Source organism: Corylus avellana, chromosome ca10 (assembly GCF_901000735.1).
Source record: "Corylus avellana chromosome ca10, CavTom2PMs-1.0".
NCBI lineage: Eukaryota > Viridiplantae > Streptophyta > Magnoliopsida > Fagales > Betulaceae > Corylus > Corylus avellana.
In genome coordinates, this window is record NC_081550.1 from 148,150 (window position 1) to 164,682 (window position 16,533).

Genomic DNA, 16,533 nt, shown 5'->3' on the forward strand with positions numbered 1-16,533 from the left:
CTCTAGTTCCTATACGTGCTTAACGTCATTTTACTCTTTAAAGATCGAAGAGTTATGACTTCCACTACAACTAGAAAATGAATCGTAAGAAAGAAAAATCATGCTCTCAAAGAAGTAATCAGTTGATGCCTGCCACTGCTTATGCTTTGTGGCTGGAATCAACTTCATATGCATGAATGAATGGGGAGGAGACCGGGAGGGGATGTTAACCCAAAATAGTTACGAATTATAAGTAATTCTGTTCTGCTTCTGCTTAAAAATATAAATTGATCAACAAGCATTACAAATATGGGAAAGTGAAAAAAACCAACTCTTCTCCTCATGTATAACAATGGAGGAAAAAGGGAAAAAAGGGTACCCAAGGAATGTCATCAAGATATTTATCTTATTTATCACACGGGAACCCCTAATTCAGAAATCTTCATTATCTGTTTGTTCAACTTATCTCTCCGCTGTTTCACAAGTGAAGCCATAGAAGCAACCTAATGAGAGAGGGGAGGAACAACTTCAATTAAGTAAGTAACTATCATCTAACCAAATATAAATAAATAAAATCTTTTGGGGAAAAATGAAGAATATAAACATGACAATGACTGACTTGCCTCTGCTCGAAGTTTCAAAGCCTCCCTACCAGGGTATTCTCGCAGCCCATCCATCATTTCTATATAAAATGTGAAAAAAAATAATAATAAAATAAAATAAATGATATAAGTGCACCTTGCACAGGATACAAGGAGTTCAGCAATAGAAAAGGCCAAAAAAAAAAATATGAAGACAAAGTCTAAAAGCCAAAAGAAAATTGAAAGTAGGCTTAATTCTGATGTGAGGCCTAATCTGGATCCACCGAACACTGCTCTAGTTCATATTTAAATCAAACTCCATGTTTTGAGACTCAACCAGACTGAAACAGAACCATTTCAAGTCTGATCAACCCAAAAATCCTATCCACAAAACCCAACTCAACCTTCCGTCTAACTTAGACAACCAAAAGCTCCCCAAATTTCATGGTTGCTGATCTTGGGTAGTATTCACAGCCCTACAAAACTTGCTTCTACTCTTCACTATTAGTTGTTTGTTCATTTAAGGAGAAAGCCTTTGCGACGCATACTGACTTCCAAATCCCAATCTCCCGCGTTGTGTTCTTTGGAAATTTTATACTAGTGATACAAACATTATAAGAGTAAAATACTAGGGGAAGTGGCTTTGGTGCTATGCTCATGAGAGGCCTTATGGAGAGTGGTTGTGAAATCTAAATACGACAACTCGTGGGGTGGATGGTGTTCTAATGAGACTTATGGATGGTGCTCTCTTTTAATAAGGTGTTTCTCTTGTATACATACCCGAGTTGCACTGTTTTGCATTTTAATAATACTTGCAGTTACTCACCCAAAAAAAAAAAAAATATTCAATTTCAAACCTCACATAATCCTCAACTGACCTCCTAATCAACAAAATAAATGCCTTAAAAATGATCATGGATCATTTTGCTCTCTTTTCGCACCATACATCTGGCTACTTAGTGGGGAATGGTCACAAAGTATATAGACAGCAAAATACTTAAGCCCGAAGTCCCTTTGGAAACTTTTAACTTCTGTTTTGCTTATAATTGGCACAGGAAAGTTGTATTTCTACGTTTTCCACTCTATAACCATATATAGCTCCTTTTATGTAACCAAGGGCACCATATTGTGAAATCAGCAAATTTAACAAAAGTAAAGCCTTGACAGTGCTAATGCACCAGACCACAGCACAAATTCTGGACAAGGTAAAAAAGAATTCCCATGGAAGCAATCAGGCTCTGATGGTCGTAACACCTCATCAACAGCAAACAAACTGAAAGGGGACAGGATAAAGGAGAGACACTGGGGAGGGGTAAGGGTGTTGAAGTGAGGAAAAGAGTCAAGAACGCAAACCTGCGGCTTGTGCTTCAACTTCATAAACTGATTTCGCAAGGTCTTGAATTTCACTTCCAGCTTTCCTACACATTTCAATTGGAATAATCAGATAATGTAAAGGAATAGCCACAGAATTAATTTAGGGTATTTAAATCACTTCTACATGAGCTCAGTATGGCCATAGTTCAAATCCTTTTCAGCAAGCGCTGCCCTTTCGAGCAACTTTTTGCTCTCCTTCTTCATTAGATCAACAGAAAGGTTCAACTCCTTCACATTCTTCTCAGCTCTAACAAACTGTGCCTGCATATATATTTGTAGAGGGAGAGAAGGGGTGGGTGGGGTGTTGGGGAATGTATCAAAAGAACGGAAGAGTATGATCTTTAATATATTGAAATACCTGAAACCTACAATCTTAGAATTTCGGTACTAAAACAAGTGACAATCACAGACTAAGCGGTACAGATACAGTTTTTTTAAAAAAATATATATTATTCATAATTGAAAAGAAGCATCTCAGGAAAAAAGAAAAAAAGAAAGATACCTCCTCACTTTGTAGTCGACCTAGCGTATGACGAAACAAAAACCTTCTTGGGCCTGCAAAGAAAACAATTCTCTGTAGGAATCAGTGCACATAAGATTTACGAGGCAAAATTAGTAGATAATTTAACATAAAAGTTATGTCTAGACCAGTCAAGAGATCCATTAATCAAGAAGAGATGCGAGGAGCTAGACATTATCTGAACAATGCAATTACATGCAAGTGCTTGGAAGGTTCAATTCACAATTTATGACCCAATAATCAGCAAACTAGACAGCTGATTATATTTCATCTTAAATCCTTAACTTTAGAAAATATAAACGTGATGGGGAGAAGGGGAAAAACGTTCCAAAACAAATAAAAACGTCTTTTAGTGTAACATCATCTGATCAAGATGGTGTCAGGCATATCAATCACCTAACTAGAACTCAAAGTATTTTTTGATAAGTCGAACTCATAAAGTATTATGTCCTGCACATCATATAAAACTTAAATATCCAGCATGCACAAACACGAAGACGACGGTTATCTTCATAATGGATAGCACATGATCAGCATGTCTCAAGTTGGTGTTTTTTTTTTTTTTTTTTTTTTTTAATTTCGGGGAACCTCTCCAAGGCAGGGCCATTCGGACCCACCCCTACAGAGTAAATCTCAGTCCCGTACACCGCACCCTCGGAAGTTTTCCTACATGGAATTGGTTAAATCGCTAGCTTTTCACCAGGGGGTTTGGCCCCAAAGGATTGTTTGCATCCATGAGATGTTGAATCTTGGACCTTAAAGGGATGATACCTCAAGACCAAGGCCTCCACCACTTGGGCCAACCCCTTGGGGTTATCTATCAAGTATAAGGCCAGAATGATTGAATAAGAAGAATGATAATTCATTCTTTTACATTTTATAAACCCACTTCTTTTTTTGACAGATGCTAGTCATTGTGATATCTTGCTGCTAACAAGTGCATGCTGGCAACCTGTTTTGGGCAGCCCGACAAGCATCAAAGACACCAAGATTTCTGCTCCCCGATGGAACTAATAGGCTGTTCACCAAAGACAAATGTGCCTTTAAGGTATTCAACCCATCCCTTTTGACAGAACTAGCTCTAATCAAATTATTAGATTAATCTTTTGCTCAAGGGTAAGTAACGCCCCCTCATTCCAAAAATCCTTCCACAGCAACTCAGGGACGTAATATGGCCCTGGGTCCCCTAACTTATCAATATTCACTGAAATAGATAGAGGTCCCCTAACTTATCAATATTCACTGAAATAGATAGAATAGCTAAATTTTGATAATCCATAACCAATTTCCAATTGACACAAAATAAATTAAAGCATCTCTCCAATAGAACAAGGCTTCCACGGAGGCTTCTGCCCCATTGTCGGTCTCCTGGGTAAAAAGCCCTTATGCTGCATATGGATTTTCTTTTTAAATGTAAGGATTATTTTCCATTTCACATGATATCCCACGATTGGAGACACCATTTACGATGGAATATTAACAGCTTAAATTACGTGGGAAAACTCATTTGTAGAATGTCTCAGGTGATCATACAATTTCTCTCCCTTTGAACCCAAACAGGGGATTTAAGTAGTGGTACCCTACATCCCCATATAAGTCATTATCCCTCCCTTAACCCCTCTCTGATTTACTGGAGTACCGTCCTTTGATATGGAAAATAGCATACGGCCATTGTGCAAGTATGAGCTAAGCTTTTAGCAAATCCTTTTTATGCGAAATGAATACCTGGCAAAAGAAGAAAAGCAGCGGTTGCTGCAACCCCGACAGCCGCACCTGGATGTTCCCTCGCCCTCTTCAACTCATCTGAAAGGCATGCAACTAAATCCTTTTTGTTAATGCAAAAGAAACACATCTTTCCTACAAATTCAAAATAAAAATTATTACGAGGATCGATTGACCTTTGATTTTGATGAAGAAAGCGTCCTCATAGCTTCTACACCGGGACAACGCACGCGGTACGAAATCCTGTAAGGTGCGAAGATGGTCGGAAGAGTTCTGCTGGAGAGAACGAGTCGATTCGATCACACTATGTTGCAGATCCTCCGCCATTGACGCTATTGATGATAATGATGATGCCTGCGATTCTTGCTTTTCCTTTTGCTGCTCCATTGCCGCTTCTTCAGCCCCCGACGACGCCGTCTCCGCCATTTTTTCTTCCCCGAAGCAGGTCGTACCGGTCTCTTTGTTTATTTCTTTTCTTTTGCGTGCTTGCCTTGTTTCTTTTCTCATATTCGGTGGGCCGCTCCATCTTGGATATGGGCCGTCTATGAGCCCGCCTATGCAGAGATTATTATTATTACTTTAAATAAAGATTATTGTCAATATTTTACAAAGTTTTCTTTTAAATCTTTGCATTTCATCTAATTTAGGCCTAGCTTGTTTCGTCCTAAAATATTTTATTGTCAGTAAATATTTTCAGCTTAAAAATATCTAATAAACCTTGTTATTTTTTGTTGTTTGTGTGTGCAACCTTAAAAATAATTTTCGACAATTGGCTCGTATGAAAAATCGCCTAATATTTCTTATATTTTTATATAATTTGAGAAGCTACGAGGACGAGAGTGACATTGAAGAGGAGCTATGAAAAAAGAGAGTGAGAGAATAAAAGGTCTTTGGAGGTGAGATTGAGATTTAGTGCAATTATCTTCTCATATTACTTGAAATTTGGGTAGACAATTGTGAAATGACACCTCATGAAGCTTGTCTGTTCAGGCAGGCGCTTGGGTAGCCCAATACCTACTCGGGCAGGCATGTTTTGCGAAGGGCCTTTTCACAATTGGCTACTCAAAGGTGTGAGAGAATGGCAAAAATTAGTTAACCTAAATAAGAAGTGTAAAAGTAGAGAAATGATAGAGGTACTAAATCTTTTACTAACATAAGATTAATAATATTTTTAACTTTATAAAATGCTCAAAAATAAGAAATAAAAATTCAAAAAATATTTATACGCCAAAACAAATAGACCTTGAAAAAAAAAAACCTTTTTCCTTATCTTAATTATAGTTTCTGAGTGAAGGTTTTCAATCCTAAAATACGCTTAACAGTAACAGTATTTGGTTTTCATAACTATTACAATTGTAGGCTTGTAGCACGTTAAAGAAAAAAAGAAAATTAAGTACCAAATCTCGTGCATCACGTGTCAGTGCACGAACGGTGGTGGTAGAGGGAGACTAGGAGTAGGTACACTGCACACATACAGTCTCTGAGCTCTCTGAGCAAGCAAAGAATAGACACAAAGGATATGCTTTATTCAACCCAAGCGTTACACCTAATGGTCAATGTAAATTCATTTATCCTTTTTTTTTTTTTTTCTTTCTTTTTTTGGCCTTTCTTTTTAAGTCTTAATTTTATATACATTACTTAGATTACTAGCTAGTATAATGTGGCTAATACGGAAACAACAATCAGACACTAACAATAATTATAAATATATTTTTTTTAAAAAAAAAAAAATCAAAAAAAATTGGGTTAAATTAAAAAATATATATAAAATAATACGACGAATTTAATAAATTAAATTAAAAAAAAAAAAATTTGTAAGAACAAATTTGTATTAACTCCTAATTACAGGGAAAAGAAAAAGGGAAAGTTAGTTCGAGAGGAACAACGAAAAGGAGAACGGAGGCAGCGGCTTTTTTTCGGTTTCCGTCATTCGCTATGCGCCCATGCCTCCATGTATGCTGTTAGTGCCTCCATCTAAGCAAAACTGTTAATTAACCAAAAAAGCATTTATGCCTCCATGTATGCTGTTAGTGCCGTAGTAATTATCTTCTTCTGGTGGCAGAGGCCAGAGACAGAGTATCCATGTCTGCTTCTTCTTCTTCTTCAATTTGGTCCCGCCAAAACCAACAGTTTCAGATTCATTTGAAATGCAAATTCCCTTGTTTAAGTAGTCATTTCATTTAGGGTTCAGAAAAAAAAAAACAAAGAAGGGAAGAAAATAGGGATTCGAAGGGGTTGGGGAAGGGGTTTGGGGGGGGGGGCATATGATGCTTTGTTCATCATTGAGGGATCGAATACAGCCATGGCTTCGCGATTACGATAGCCTTCAATCTTTCGCCGTCATCCTCATCTACATTCAGGTTACTATTTCTTCTCTTTTTCTATTACATTTCATTTTCCAAATAAAAAACTTCAATTAATTAGGGCTCTTTTTTTAAAAAAAAAAAAAAAAAAAAAAATCAAACAAATAAAACAGATTGGTAGCGCGTTGATTGGATCACTGGGCGCATTGTACAACGGAGTGTTGCTGATAAATCTGTCCATCGCGTTGTTCGCTCTGGTAGCCATAGAGAGCAGCAGTCAAAGCCTTGGGCGTACCTATGCGGTTCTCCTCTTCTGCGCTATCTTCCTCGATATCTTCTGGTTCATCCTCTTCACTCACGACATTTGGTCAGTCTCCCCTCCCCCTTTTTATCTTTTATTATTTCTTTTCAAATAAAAGCGTATTTGTTTGAATAAGTCTTCTAGCTGTGACGCCAGAACAACTAATTATTTGATTTCAACTCTTTAACCCCTCACTCATTCCTTCTTATGCGCTGCTTTATTTATTCATAATGCAACAAATGTTTGGCGAACAATGTTTAAAGCAGTAATTAAACGAGCAAATTCATCATTTCCTCTCGGCTTTAAGTTTTTGAGATAACAAGTTATACGAGCAGATTTTCTAAGCTTGCTCTCATTTAAATAAAATAGTTCGCGTGTTGTTTGGTCCTGCACGTAAAATGAGTGTTAAAGTATTTAATTAAACTATCAAATTTATCATTTTCTATTAGCTTATGCTTTTGGGATAAGCGGAGATTTAACAAACAAGGACTCTAATAAGTGGTACAAGAATTTGTACAGATTGCTGCAGCATATGGTTGTGTTCTCTACAACTTCACATTTCGAAAAAATGGAATCTGGTTGTGAAATAATTTTCCAATATGAACTTGTATTGGCTCATGTGGCAATGCCATATTCTGTGTGTACATGAAACGTATTTGTGTGCATGTGTTTGTTAATTCTAATATCTTATCTAGCGAAAATTTTGTCTCTGCAGGAACATTTCTACTGTTTATTATGGACAATTCATTATATTTTCAGTGAGACTCACTCTGGCAATGCAAATCATTGGGTTTACTGTGAGGTTGTCATCCTCATTGTTATGGATTCAGATTTACAGGTTGGGGGTTTCGAATGTTGACACTACAGTTTCTCAAGAAGCAGATTTTGATTTAAGAAGTAGTTTTCTGAGTCCTGCAACTCCTGCTGTAGTCAGGCAATCCTCAGAGTCCGATGACATTTTAGGAGGATCTATCTATGACCCTGCTTACTACTCATCTCTCTTTGATGGTCAAGATAGTAGACGTTCGTGTGGGGTATGGTATTCTCACTTATTTGCAATAGAACACCTATTTGACTTTCTTTGGGTGAACTTTCATCTGTTTGTTCCCAAAAAATTTGGTAAAATTTTTATTTCATCTTTATCCTCTGTGTGTGTGTATTTATATATGATGAGACTTTTTGTTAACAAGTTGTAAATATGAGATTTGGACACTGAGATTTGTGATAGATCGGTTATGTGGTATCTGACCTAGGAGTTGATCAATAACTTTAGTTATCCAAAAAACGTTGATCAATAACTTGGCTGATGACTTGCGAATTTACAAGAAATGAACAACAGAATAGGGTAGAACTATGAAACAACTAATAACAAAAAAGTAAAGTGACCTGATATAAATTCTTTTGATTACACAAGCTACCCTTGACCTATATGAGTATGCATTTTAATATCTTTTACTTAGTTTAGAAGGTGTTTTAGGAGAGTCTCTAATTCATTTAGGATTTTATAATTTCTATTGGTTAGACTTTGTCATCTTTGGGATGATCTGAGAGTGACTCATGAAATTTGTTCTTTACTATTCAAGCGAAGATTCTGAAATTCCTCATCGAGTAATAACATAAGGCAAGGACACCGACACTACCACCTTCCCGCGTGACTTGGATTATTTATCCTTGTTACGTGACTGAACATTTTTATATGAACCGCCTTGGTTTTGTTCATTTTGATTGCTGATGGTGAGATGTCAGCAAGATTGTCTGTGATTCTCTCATAACCTTTTTAGTGAAACGTATGGTAATTTACCCACCAACACATTTATTCCAATTGCTTGGGAGCGAATGTTATCTAGTGTGTTACCTAGGCCTCTTTTATTCACCTTTGAAGTAATGGGTCAGAGTTGATCAACTCGTCTTTGGCAGTGCTCTTGGGGAAAAAGATGATTAAACTCTGTTTATACCTCTATAAAGGTTGTAAGCTGTTCTTTTCTCTTACACGTGAGTTAGCCTTTTTCAGTCATTTGTTTTTTCCTCTAGTTGAGTGTTGGAGGGATGCTGCCATTATCCTAGCTATGAATCTGTTCATAGACTCTATCTCTATTGTATAATAGACTAATATCTTATAGATTGAGTGTTTGTATGCAAAGCTATCTTCTACTATGATGTAAATGATTGAAGCTGCTATCGCGATTTTGGACTTGTGTTGTTTCCTTTGATAATAAGACGACCCAAATTTAATTGGGATAGAGATTTAGTTGAGTTGAGTTGAGTGGTGATGTTTCATATGTTCGGATTCTTCCAACCTCTATGATCTCATTTCTTATTTATATGAAGATATTAGTGGTTATTTATCATTTTGCATCTCTTTGTGCTATCTGTTTGTAGGGTCAAAATCAGGGTAATGGTGACAAGGGATCTACTTCTGCTGCCGAAGCTTCTCAGTTGAAGCCATCTGTAGGCAGATCATTTCAGGCTATAGATGTAAGTACTTGTTACTCCATTTTTCTTAATTTTGCTCATATGGGTTGGTTACTCATTTAGCCAGAAAAATATGAAAATTTTCAATTTCAAGAATCAGTGATTTTTTTTTTTTTTTTAAAAAAAAAAAAAATTTCCATTCTTCTTCCAAATTGTAAGTAAATAAGAAGCAAATAAAAAGTGCCAAGTAGAGTAGTTTGATCTGGCCATGAGCAGAATGGGCACACTCACATGGCAATAAAATAACTATGTATCTGTACGCATTTTCTGTAGTGGTAGTCTCTCTTTCAGATAACATGAATTTCCCACTCCCAGAATTTGACTCTGCATGAGTGGTCCTCAATTTTAGCTACAACTATATGCTGTTCCCATGGACTTTTTCTATGTTACTAAATAGAAAGTCATTTTGGGCCTTCAGGGTTGACAGGTTTATTCAGTCAGTTGCTTTGCGTTCCTGATGCTGCTTTCCTGCTCCAACTAACTAGAAAATTGGTTGTTCTTCTTGCTTTTGTTTTAGTAAATTTGAGTAGCATGCTTTTTTCTGTTCTTTTTTTATATTCCTTTTTTTCCCCCTCTCTTTGAACTCTTTCCTCGAGGTTATTTTTCACCCACTAAGCCACAGTGCTAGTAGGTTATAGGCTTATTTTCTGCTCTTTGATACCTCTTCAAATGTATGCTATTAAAATTATCTGGTTCGGAACTTATGGATTATTTACAAGATTGGTCCATGCGTCTTAGCATACTATATTTCATGTTGGTTGAGTGATTGCAGTTGAGTTGAGTATGTGATTGCTGTTGATATTTACAAAAAGTTGGACATCGTTTTGTTATTATTATTATTAACCTTATAATTAGTTTTTGTTTTTGTTTTGTTTTGTTTTGTTTTTTTTTTTTTTTTGAGTCACGTAGAATGCCAATTTGCAATTTTGTTTTTAACTTGTATATTCCTTGCAGGAGGAGGTTGGAGCAAGCCAGCCTCAAACAATTTGAACTTAAGTGTGGTATCCATGAAATTTTTTTCTCCTCGGTATCCACTCCATAATTATTGTTCTGAGGTTTCTTTTCATTAGTAAATGCGGCCAGACTGTATCGGAGTAGGTTTTGTACAGTTACAATTTTTAGCCATTTTTTTTTTTCCGAGGGTAAAAGCGCTGCTTATCAAAGTTAAAGGAGACCTATTTCCCTTTATCTGTAGGGAGTGTGACAGTGTCAAAAGGTTTTGCCATTTGAGAGCCGTATTTGAATTATGCTATCCTGGCTAGGCCTGTCTAGTGCATATGGGTGTATTCTCCTGGAAACGTTACAGCTGCAGCTAGGCAATCCAGTTTTGGCTCGTACTGAATTCTGATTTCCATGGTGGTGGATCTAGGCTAGCGCCACCAATGTTGTCGTGTTCAGCTACCCTAAGGCTTTGTTTGGTAAATGAGTTGGGGTTTCCTTCGTTACTATTTATTACCATTTTTCAAAAAAATTAATATCAAAATATTCTAACTTTTTTACTTTTTATATCACATCAACATCAAAACATTTTAACATTTTTACTTTTTATATCACATCATTCACTTTTTATTATTATTCAAATAAAAAAATTATTACAGAACAAAAATTTTTCACTTTTTTCATAACCATTTTTTTACTTTTTTATACTAATTTTTTTTTTTTTTTTAACATCAATCTACATCAACTATAGTGTCTAGGCTAACCTATTTACCAAATGCCACCTTAATTGCATGTTGTTCCCCAAGTCAGATTGGCAAAAGCCTTTCAGATCCTAGTGGCTTACTTCTTTCACTTCATTTTTTGGTGGGTTTGACAGCCCGTTCAAATGTCATGATTCATGAAATATAGCTGCAATATTTTCAAAGTGGATGAATATATTCCATGTATTGTTGTTTTTTCATTCTAATCATGCTTTTACTACAATTACCAGGATGTAATCATAAATTATGTAGGTTATATTAACAATTGCAATTTCACGAGTCTCTCTTGAATTCTCTCTGTCTATGATTTCTTTCACTTCCCTCTATTTTCCTAACAAGCAAGCAGAGAACAAAACCAAGAAAATCAAACCAAACTCATGTACAATTAGATGACTTGGCAGTTAATATAATAGCTGATTTTTACTGTCACACCAACCAATTGTATGACAGGTACAAGTGATGATCTAAAGTGTTGGTTTCCATCATTTTTTGGTGATTCTATCCACTTATCACACTGATGAAACCGTGTAAATTTTAGTATTCTTGTACGTTATTGTTTTGTCCTATGTATTAATAATTGTGATCCTTTTGCACAAGAAGCAGCAAATTGCATGGGCAGCGGGAAGTTTTTAATTTATTTGTCAACGTCGGAGCTAATACCAACGCGCCGAACAGCATATCTAATAGCTATGTTTATGTATATACCTGGTTGTTATTGTACGGTAGTGGTCCCCTTGGGTTCCATTAGGCATTTAGGCTGATCGAGAAGATGCGTATTTGAAACATTCAAGGTTTTTACTACTTCTTCTTCTTATTATTATTTAATATTTATGGACAAAGTAGGTGGGGAATGAGTGGTAGAAAGGTCATGTAGGAGGATGGTTTAAGGCAGAGTATAATACGTTGTAAATGGGATTTACGAGTAGAAAAAAAAAAAAAAAAAAAAAGAGAGAAGAAGGACAAAAAGTAGTGCAAATAAAAGTAAAAGTAATCACATGTTTGGGGGAAGAAGCTGAGGTTGTCACCTCAGAATCATTACCGTTGGCATCTCTTCTATTTTGGACTCAAAAATTATAACATCCTTAAACTTATTCATCCAGGAAAACGCTGGGAAATTATGATTGGATTGATGACAAGGCGGAAAGTATGGACAAGATGATGATTCAAAGGGTCCACAACTACAAGGCTGTGCTGTGTGATATATGATGTATCCGATTGCTTGGCGTGAGCGTGGGTGTGGGCGTGGCAAAAAGTATTTCAATTCAATTCGGGCTGGCATTACCTATTCTTGCTTAATAATTACCTCCGATTTACATCTATCAAATACCACCGAATCACTCTGTTTCAATCACAACCACCCTGCCTCACTACATTATTATTATTTTTATTTTATGCCTAGGATTTTATGTTCCTATGTCGAGCTGGAATAATGTTAAAATATAAGAAAATAATTTCATCTATTTAATTAGAGTATACATCTCTTAAATTTTATATGTTAATTTCGTGAAGATCATGTCAAATTTGCCAATCATAAATATTTCATGTCAAATTCTGCAGCATCATATTTGCGTGGGCTCTTACGGATTGAAGCAAATAGTGTGCATGCTAACGGTTGGGGTAAAATTAATTTGAGTTAAAAATATGGTAAACAGTGTTTTTTTGTTTTTGTTTTTTTCTAAATCAAAGGCCTAGGGGAGTCAACCCGGTCCGGTTTTCCGGTTTTTGGCCAAAACCGGAACTGGAACCGGGGTACCCTGGTTCTCGGTTTTGGGAAACCAGAACCGGAACCGGGACCTCGGTTGACCGGGGTCCCGGTTCCCGGCCGGTTCCGATTTTACCCTGTCCGGTAACCGGTTTTTGAAAAAAAATAGTGTTTGGAGCTTATTTTAGGTATTGGACCTAAAATAAGCCCATTATTTTTTTCATAAGTTAGTCATTTAAAAAAAAAAGCTATTAATATTTTTGTCTAAATTAAAGAGGCTTTATTGTGATTGTTCCAAATAATTAAAAAATAAACCTAAAAAAACCTAAAAATTCTAAAAAATCAATGTTTTTGCCTATATGAGCCTTAGAAATAAAAATTCAAATTTTTTAAAATACCCTAAAAATCATTTTAAAACCTTCAAAACCGGAAAAGTGAGAAACCTAATTGCCTAAGGTCCTAAACGCTGCGTAAAAGACTAAAGAATTAATATATATATATATATAAGACCCGATTTCGGTTTTTCCGGTTTTTACCGGGTGTCAAAAACCGGGACAGGAACCCGGGTCCCGATTTTTTTTTTTTTTTGGCACCAGAACCGGAACCGGTCCCCAATTTTTCAGTCCCGGTTCCGATTTTCCGATTATTTTTTACACCCCTGTCAAAGGGGAAGAGGGAAGAGGGAACAGTGTTTCTCTTGATTAAATATTAAACTAATGTTTTGAGATGGAGGCGTAGAAATGATTAAATATATATAGAGTAAGTAGTAATAGTGTTGTTGGGGAAAAAAAGAAAAAGAAAAAAGGAAAATATATAATACAGAAAACGAAGGGCTGTGGATGACTGGGAACTGGAGCCGTCTCTGTGAATAATCCGATCGTTAAGAAAAAAGCAGAGAATGAATGAGAGGTTGCCACCGCATACATATACGCGTCTCAGAAATAGAAGAAAAAGAAAATAAAGGAAGAGAGAGAGAAAGAGAGAGAGAGTGGAGAGGGGTTGGGTTGTCCTTGTTGTTGTGTATCAGAATATTTGCAGTGATATTCATTGATTGCCCATTTTTCCTTTCTCTCCTTTCTTTGTTTTTTTTCCTTGCCAAATAATAATAAATAAAATCAAGAAAGAAAGAAAGAGAAAGCGAAGACGGAGCCAGAGATTGATTTCAACGCAGCAGCCAAAAACTTTGGTAAACATTTCTTCACCTTTTTGTCTTTGAATGTATCAAGTTATGTTATGTTTCCTGGAAATCGCGGGCGCTAATTCATTTGGTTTTAGTTTGCGTGTCAAATATGTTCAAAAAGAAGAGTTTTATTTGTAAATTTTGTTTGAATATGAATCGAATAAGATGCTTCCAGATCCTTCTTTTTTCTTCTTGATTTCACTTTGGCTTTAATCTCTCTCACCTAACCTTCTTCTTCTTCGTTTTAAAAATAAAAATAAAAAATAAAAATCAAATTTAGAACCCCCTTATTTCCTCCTACGTCAAATTCCCATAAAGCTCTTGAAAAAAGAAGAAGAAAGAAAGATCCAATTTTCTCTCTGCGGTAGCTGTTCAGGGTTTGGTAAGACCACATAACCTCGAAATCGAAATCTCTCTATCTCCCTTTTTTTTTTTCTTTGCAATTTGTTCAGGTTTTAATACCCTTTTGCTTCTTTTTCTTCTTGGGGTCCTTCGGGGATGATCATCTGTTTTTCTGTTGGTTGATGGATTTACAAATCTTTGACCCCTTTCTTCTCCAATCTCGAACAATGTTTTTGGAAATTAAGCTTTCTGTGCCTGTTGATTCTCCCAAAGAAAAAGAAAAGGAAAAACAAAATGGGGATTTTTGTTGTTGTTGTTGTTGTTTAATTTCTCTATTGTAATCCCTGTCGTGGTATAAAAAGGTGTTCATGAGCTAGATCTGTCAAATTCTACAAATTGTCTGTATTATTGTTTCTGCTGCGAATGAGTTGTTGTGACTATGGCATGGGGTTGTCGTGGGGGTGTTTTATTCATTGAGTTTATATGATGTGAATTTTTGTTTCTGATTGTGGCAGAGGAAGGCAAACGTAAAGTGGTGGTGGTGGAGAAAAAAGAAAGAAGAAAGAGAAGAGAATGGAGGAAGCAGTAGCTGCAAGGTATTGGTGTCACATGTGCTCTCAATATATCGATCCCATCCTGGAAGTTGAGATCAAATGCCCATTTTGCCAAAGTGGATTTGTTGAAGAGATGAATAGCACAACCATTAGGGACAATCAAGCCCAAGCGGACGTAGATACTGACACCGATTTTGGGTCCGAGCGCGCCCTCTCTCTCTGGGCCCCTATATTGCTCGGCATGATGGGCAATCAACCCCGTCGCCGGCGCCGAAGATTCAGACAAATTGAGTTCGAGTTTGGAGATGAAGATGATGAACATGACAATGACAATGACCATGAGGATGGCCATGGCCACGGCCACGGGGGAGGGGAGACTGAATTGGATCGTGAACTTGAGTCCATAATGAGGAGAAGGAGAAGAAGCTCAGCTACTATACTTCAATTGCTCCAAGGCATTCGAGCTGGAATGGCCTCTGAATTATCTGAGAATTCTGAAGTTGATAGGGATAGAGAGAGGGATAGGGAAAGAGATAGAGATAGAGATAGAGAAAGAGAAAGAGAAAGAGAGCGCCTGGTTTTGATCAACCCTTTCAATCAGACTATCATTGTTCAGGGTTCTTATGATTCCAGCAGGGGGAGTCAAAGCGAGAATCAGAGCCACATTGGGTCTTTAGGTGATTATTTTATTGGACCTGGTTTAGATTTATTGCTGCAGCATTTGGCTGAGAATGATCCAAATAGATATGGTCCTCCACCTGCACAAAAGGAGGCAGTTGAAGCATTACCTACTGTGACAGTTAAGGAGAACTTGCAGTGTTCAGTGTGTTTGGATGATTTTGAGATTGGTGCCGAAGCAAAGGAGATGCCATGTAAGCATAAATTTCATAGTGGATGTATTATGCCATGGCTGGAGCTTCATTGTTCTTGTCCAGTTTGCAGGTTTCAGTTGCCTGCTGATGAGACCAAGCGTGATACAGATGCTTCTAGGAACAGCAGTAATCAGAGGGAGAGGGAGAGTAATGAGAGTGAAATTGGTCATGGTAATGGTAGTAATGAAGAGGGAGATGGAGGGGATGGGAGAAGTGGAAGTGGGAGAAGGTTTTCATTTCTATGGCCTTTTAATGGTTTCTTTTCTTCTTCGGGTGGAGGGAATTCTTCCTCAAACTCCTCATCTTCGTCGGCTAATTCAACCGGAGGTGGAAATGCTTCATCTCAAACCGATGATAATTGATTATATTTTCGTCAGTTTTTTTTTTACTCTGTTGCCTGAATTTTATGCCTTGCTTTTATGTATATAGCATCTGAATCGGTAAGATCAATTTGTGCTGTCATCCTTCAGTGTTTTGTAGATCTCTTGCCCTCTTACAAGAATTTCTACGTTCCTATTTGACCTACTCTTCTTCATTTGTATAAATTTTTCTTTTTACCTTTTTTTTTGGGTGCTTTGATAGATTCAATGTGATTGTAATTGGTGGATGGACTTTCTCCTTGTTTGATATTGGACCAAACTCCCAAGTACGGATAGAATTTAAGAATGGGTATCGGACTCTTTTCTATGCACTAAACAATGCCGAACTAACCGATAATGCTTATCAAATAGCAGTCTAATAAAATAAAGGGAAGCTGAGAGGTCCCGCCTTAGACAAAGAAGCCATGTGAAATGATCCTTTTGTCTCCCGATTATTTTGCTTTGAAATTATGTAGCTGTTGCTGGTATATATGTATGTTCAACCCACCTCTGTCCTGAATTGCGTTTGATTCAGACTCTGTAGCTTTGCTCACATCTAGATTTGTCAATTC

The 16,533-nt window shown here is 36.7% G+C and overlaps 3 protein-coding genes across 6 annotated transcripts; 2 read left to right on the forward strand and 1 right to left on the reverse strand.

Annotated features, from left to right (window-relative positions):
- Nucleotides 1-216: 216 nt before the first annotated feature.
- Nucleotides 217-4,633, reverse strand: LOC132164774 (RGS1-HXK1-interacting protein 1). 2 transcript variants are annotated; one of them, XM_059575330.1, is made up of 7 exons: nucleotides 4,353-4,633; nucleotides 4,180-4,257; nucleotides 2,437-2,489; nucleotides 2,059-2,195; nucleotides 1,914-1,978; nucleotides 603-661; nucleotides 217-482 (listed from the first exon to the last, which is right to left on the reverse strand). In XM_059575330.1, exons 1-7 carry the CDS (start codon nucleotides 4,600-4,602, stop codon nucleotides 393-395), a joined length of 732 nt encoding a protein of 243 aa, XP_059431313.1. In that variant the 5' UTR covers nucleotides 4,603-4,633; the 3' UTR covers nucleotides 217-392. The 2 variants fall into 2 exon arrangements, with proteins under 2 accessions (XP_059431313.1, XP_059431312.1); XM_059575329.1 differs by having other exon boundaries at nucleotides 4,180-4,272.
- A 1,801-nt stretch (nucleotides 4,634-6,434) lies between these two features.
- LOC132162745 (uncharacterized) lies at nucleotides 6,435-11,234 on the forward strand. Of its 2 annotated transcripts, none has more exons than XM_059572972.1 (5): nucleotides 6,435-6,536; nucleotides 6,653-6,846; nucleotides 7,496-7,814; nucleotides 9,160-9,255; nucleotides 10,207-11,234. In XM_059572972.1, exons 1-5 carry the CDS (start codon nucleotides 6,441-6,443, stop codon nucleotides 10,240-10,242), a joined length of 741 nt encoding a protein of 246 aa, XP_059428955.1. In that variant the 5' UTR covers nucleotides 6,435-6,440; the 3' UTR covers nucleotides 10,243-11,234. The 2 variants fall into 2 exon arrangements, with proteins under 2 accessions (XP_059428955.1, XP_059428956.1); XM_059572973.1 differs by lacking the exon at nucleotides 10,207-11,234 and adding an exon at nucleotides 9,671-10,079.
- Nucleotides 11,235-13,589: 2,355 nt separating this feature from the next.
- Nucleotides 13,590-16,165, forward strand: LOC132164427 (E3 ubiquitin-protein ligase SIRP1-like). 2 transcript variants are annotated; one of them, XM_059574939.1, is made up of 2 exons: nucleotides 13,590-13,840; nucleotides 14,692-16,165. In XM_059574939.1, the coding sequence occupies exon 2, from the start codon at nucleotides 14,750-14,752 to the stop codon at nucleotides 15,962-15,964; it is 1,215 nt and encodes a 404-aa protein (XP_059430922.1). In that variant the 5' UTR covers nucleotides 13,590-13,840; nucleotides 14,692-14,749; the 3' UTR covers nucleotides 15,965-16,165. The 2 variants fall into 2 exon arrangements, with proteins under 2 accessions (XP_059430922.1, XP_059430923.1); XM_059574940.1 differs by lacking the exon at nucleotides 13,590-13,840 and adding an exon at nucleotides 14,083-14,216.
- The last annotated feature ends 368 nt before the right edge of the window (nucleotides 16,166-16,533 follow it).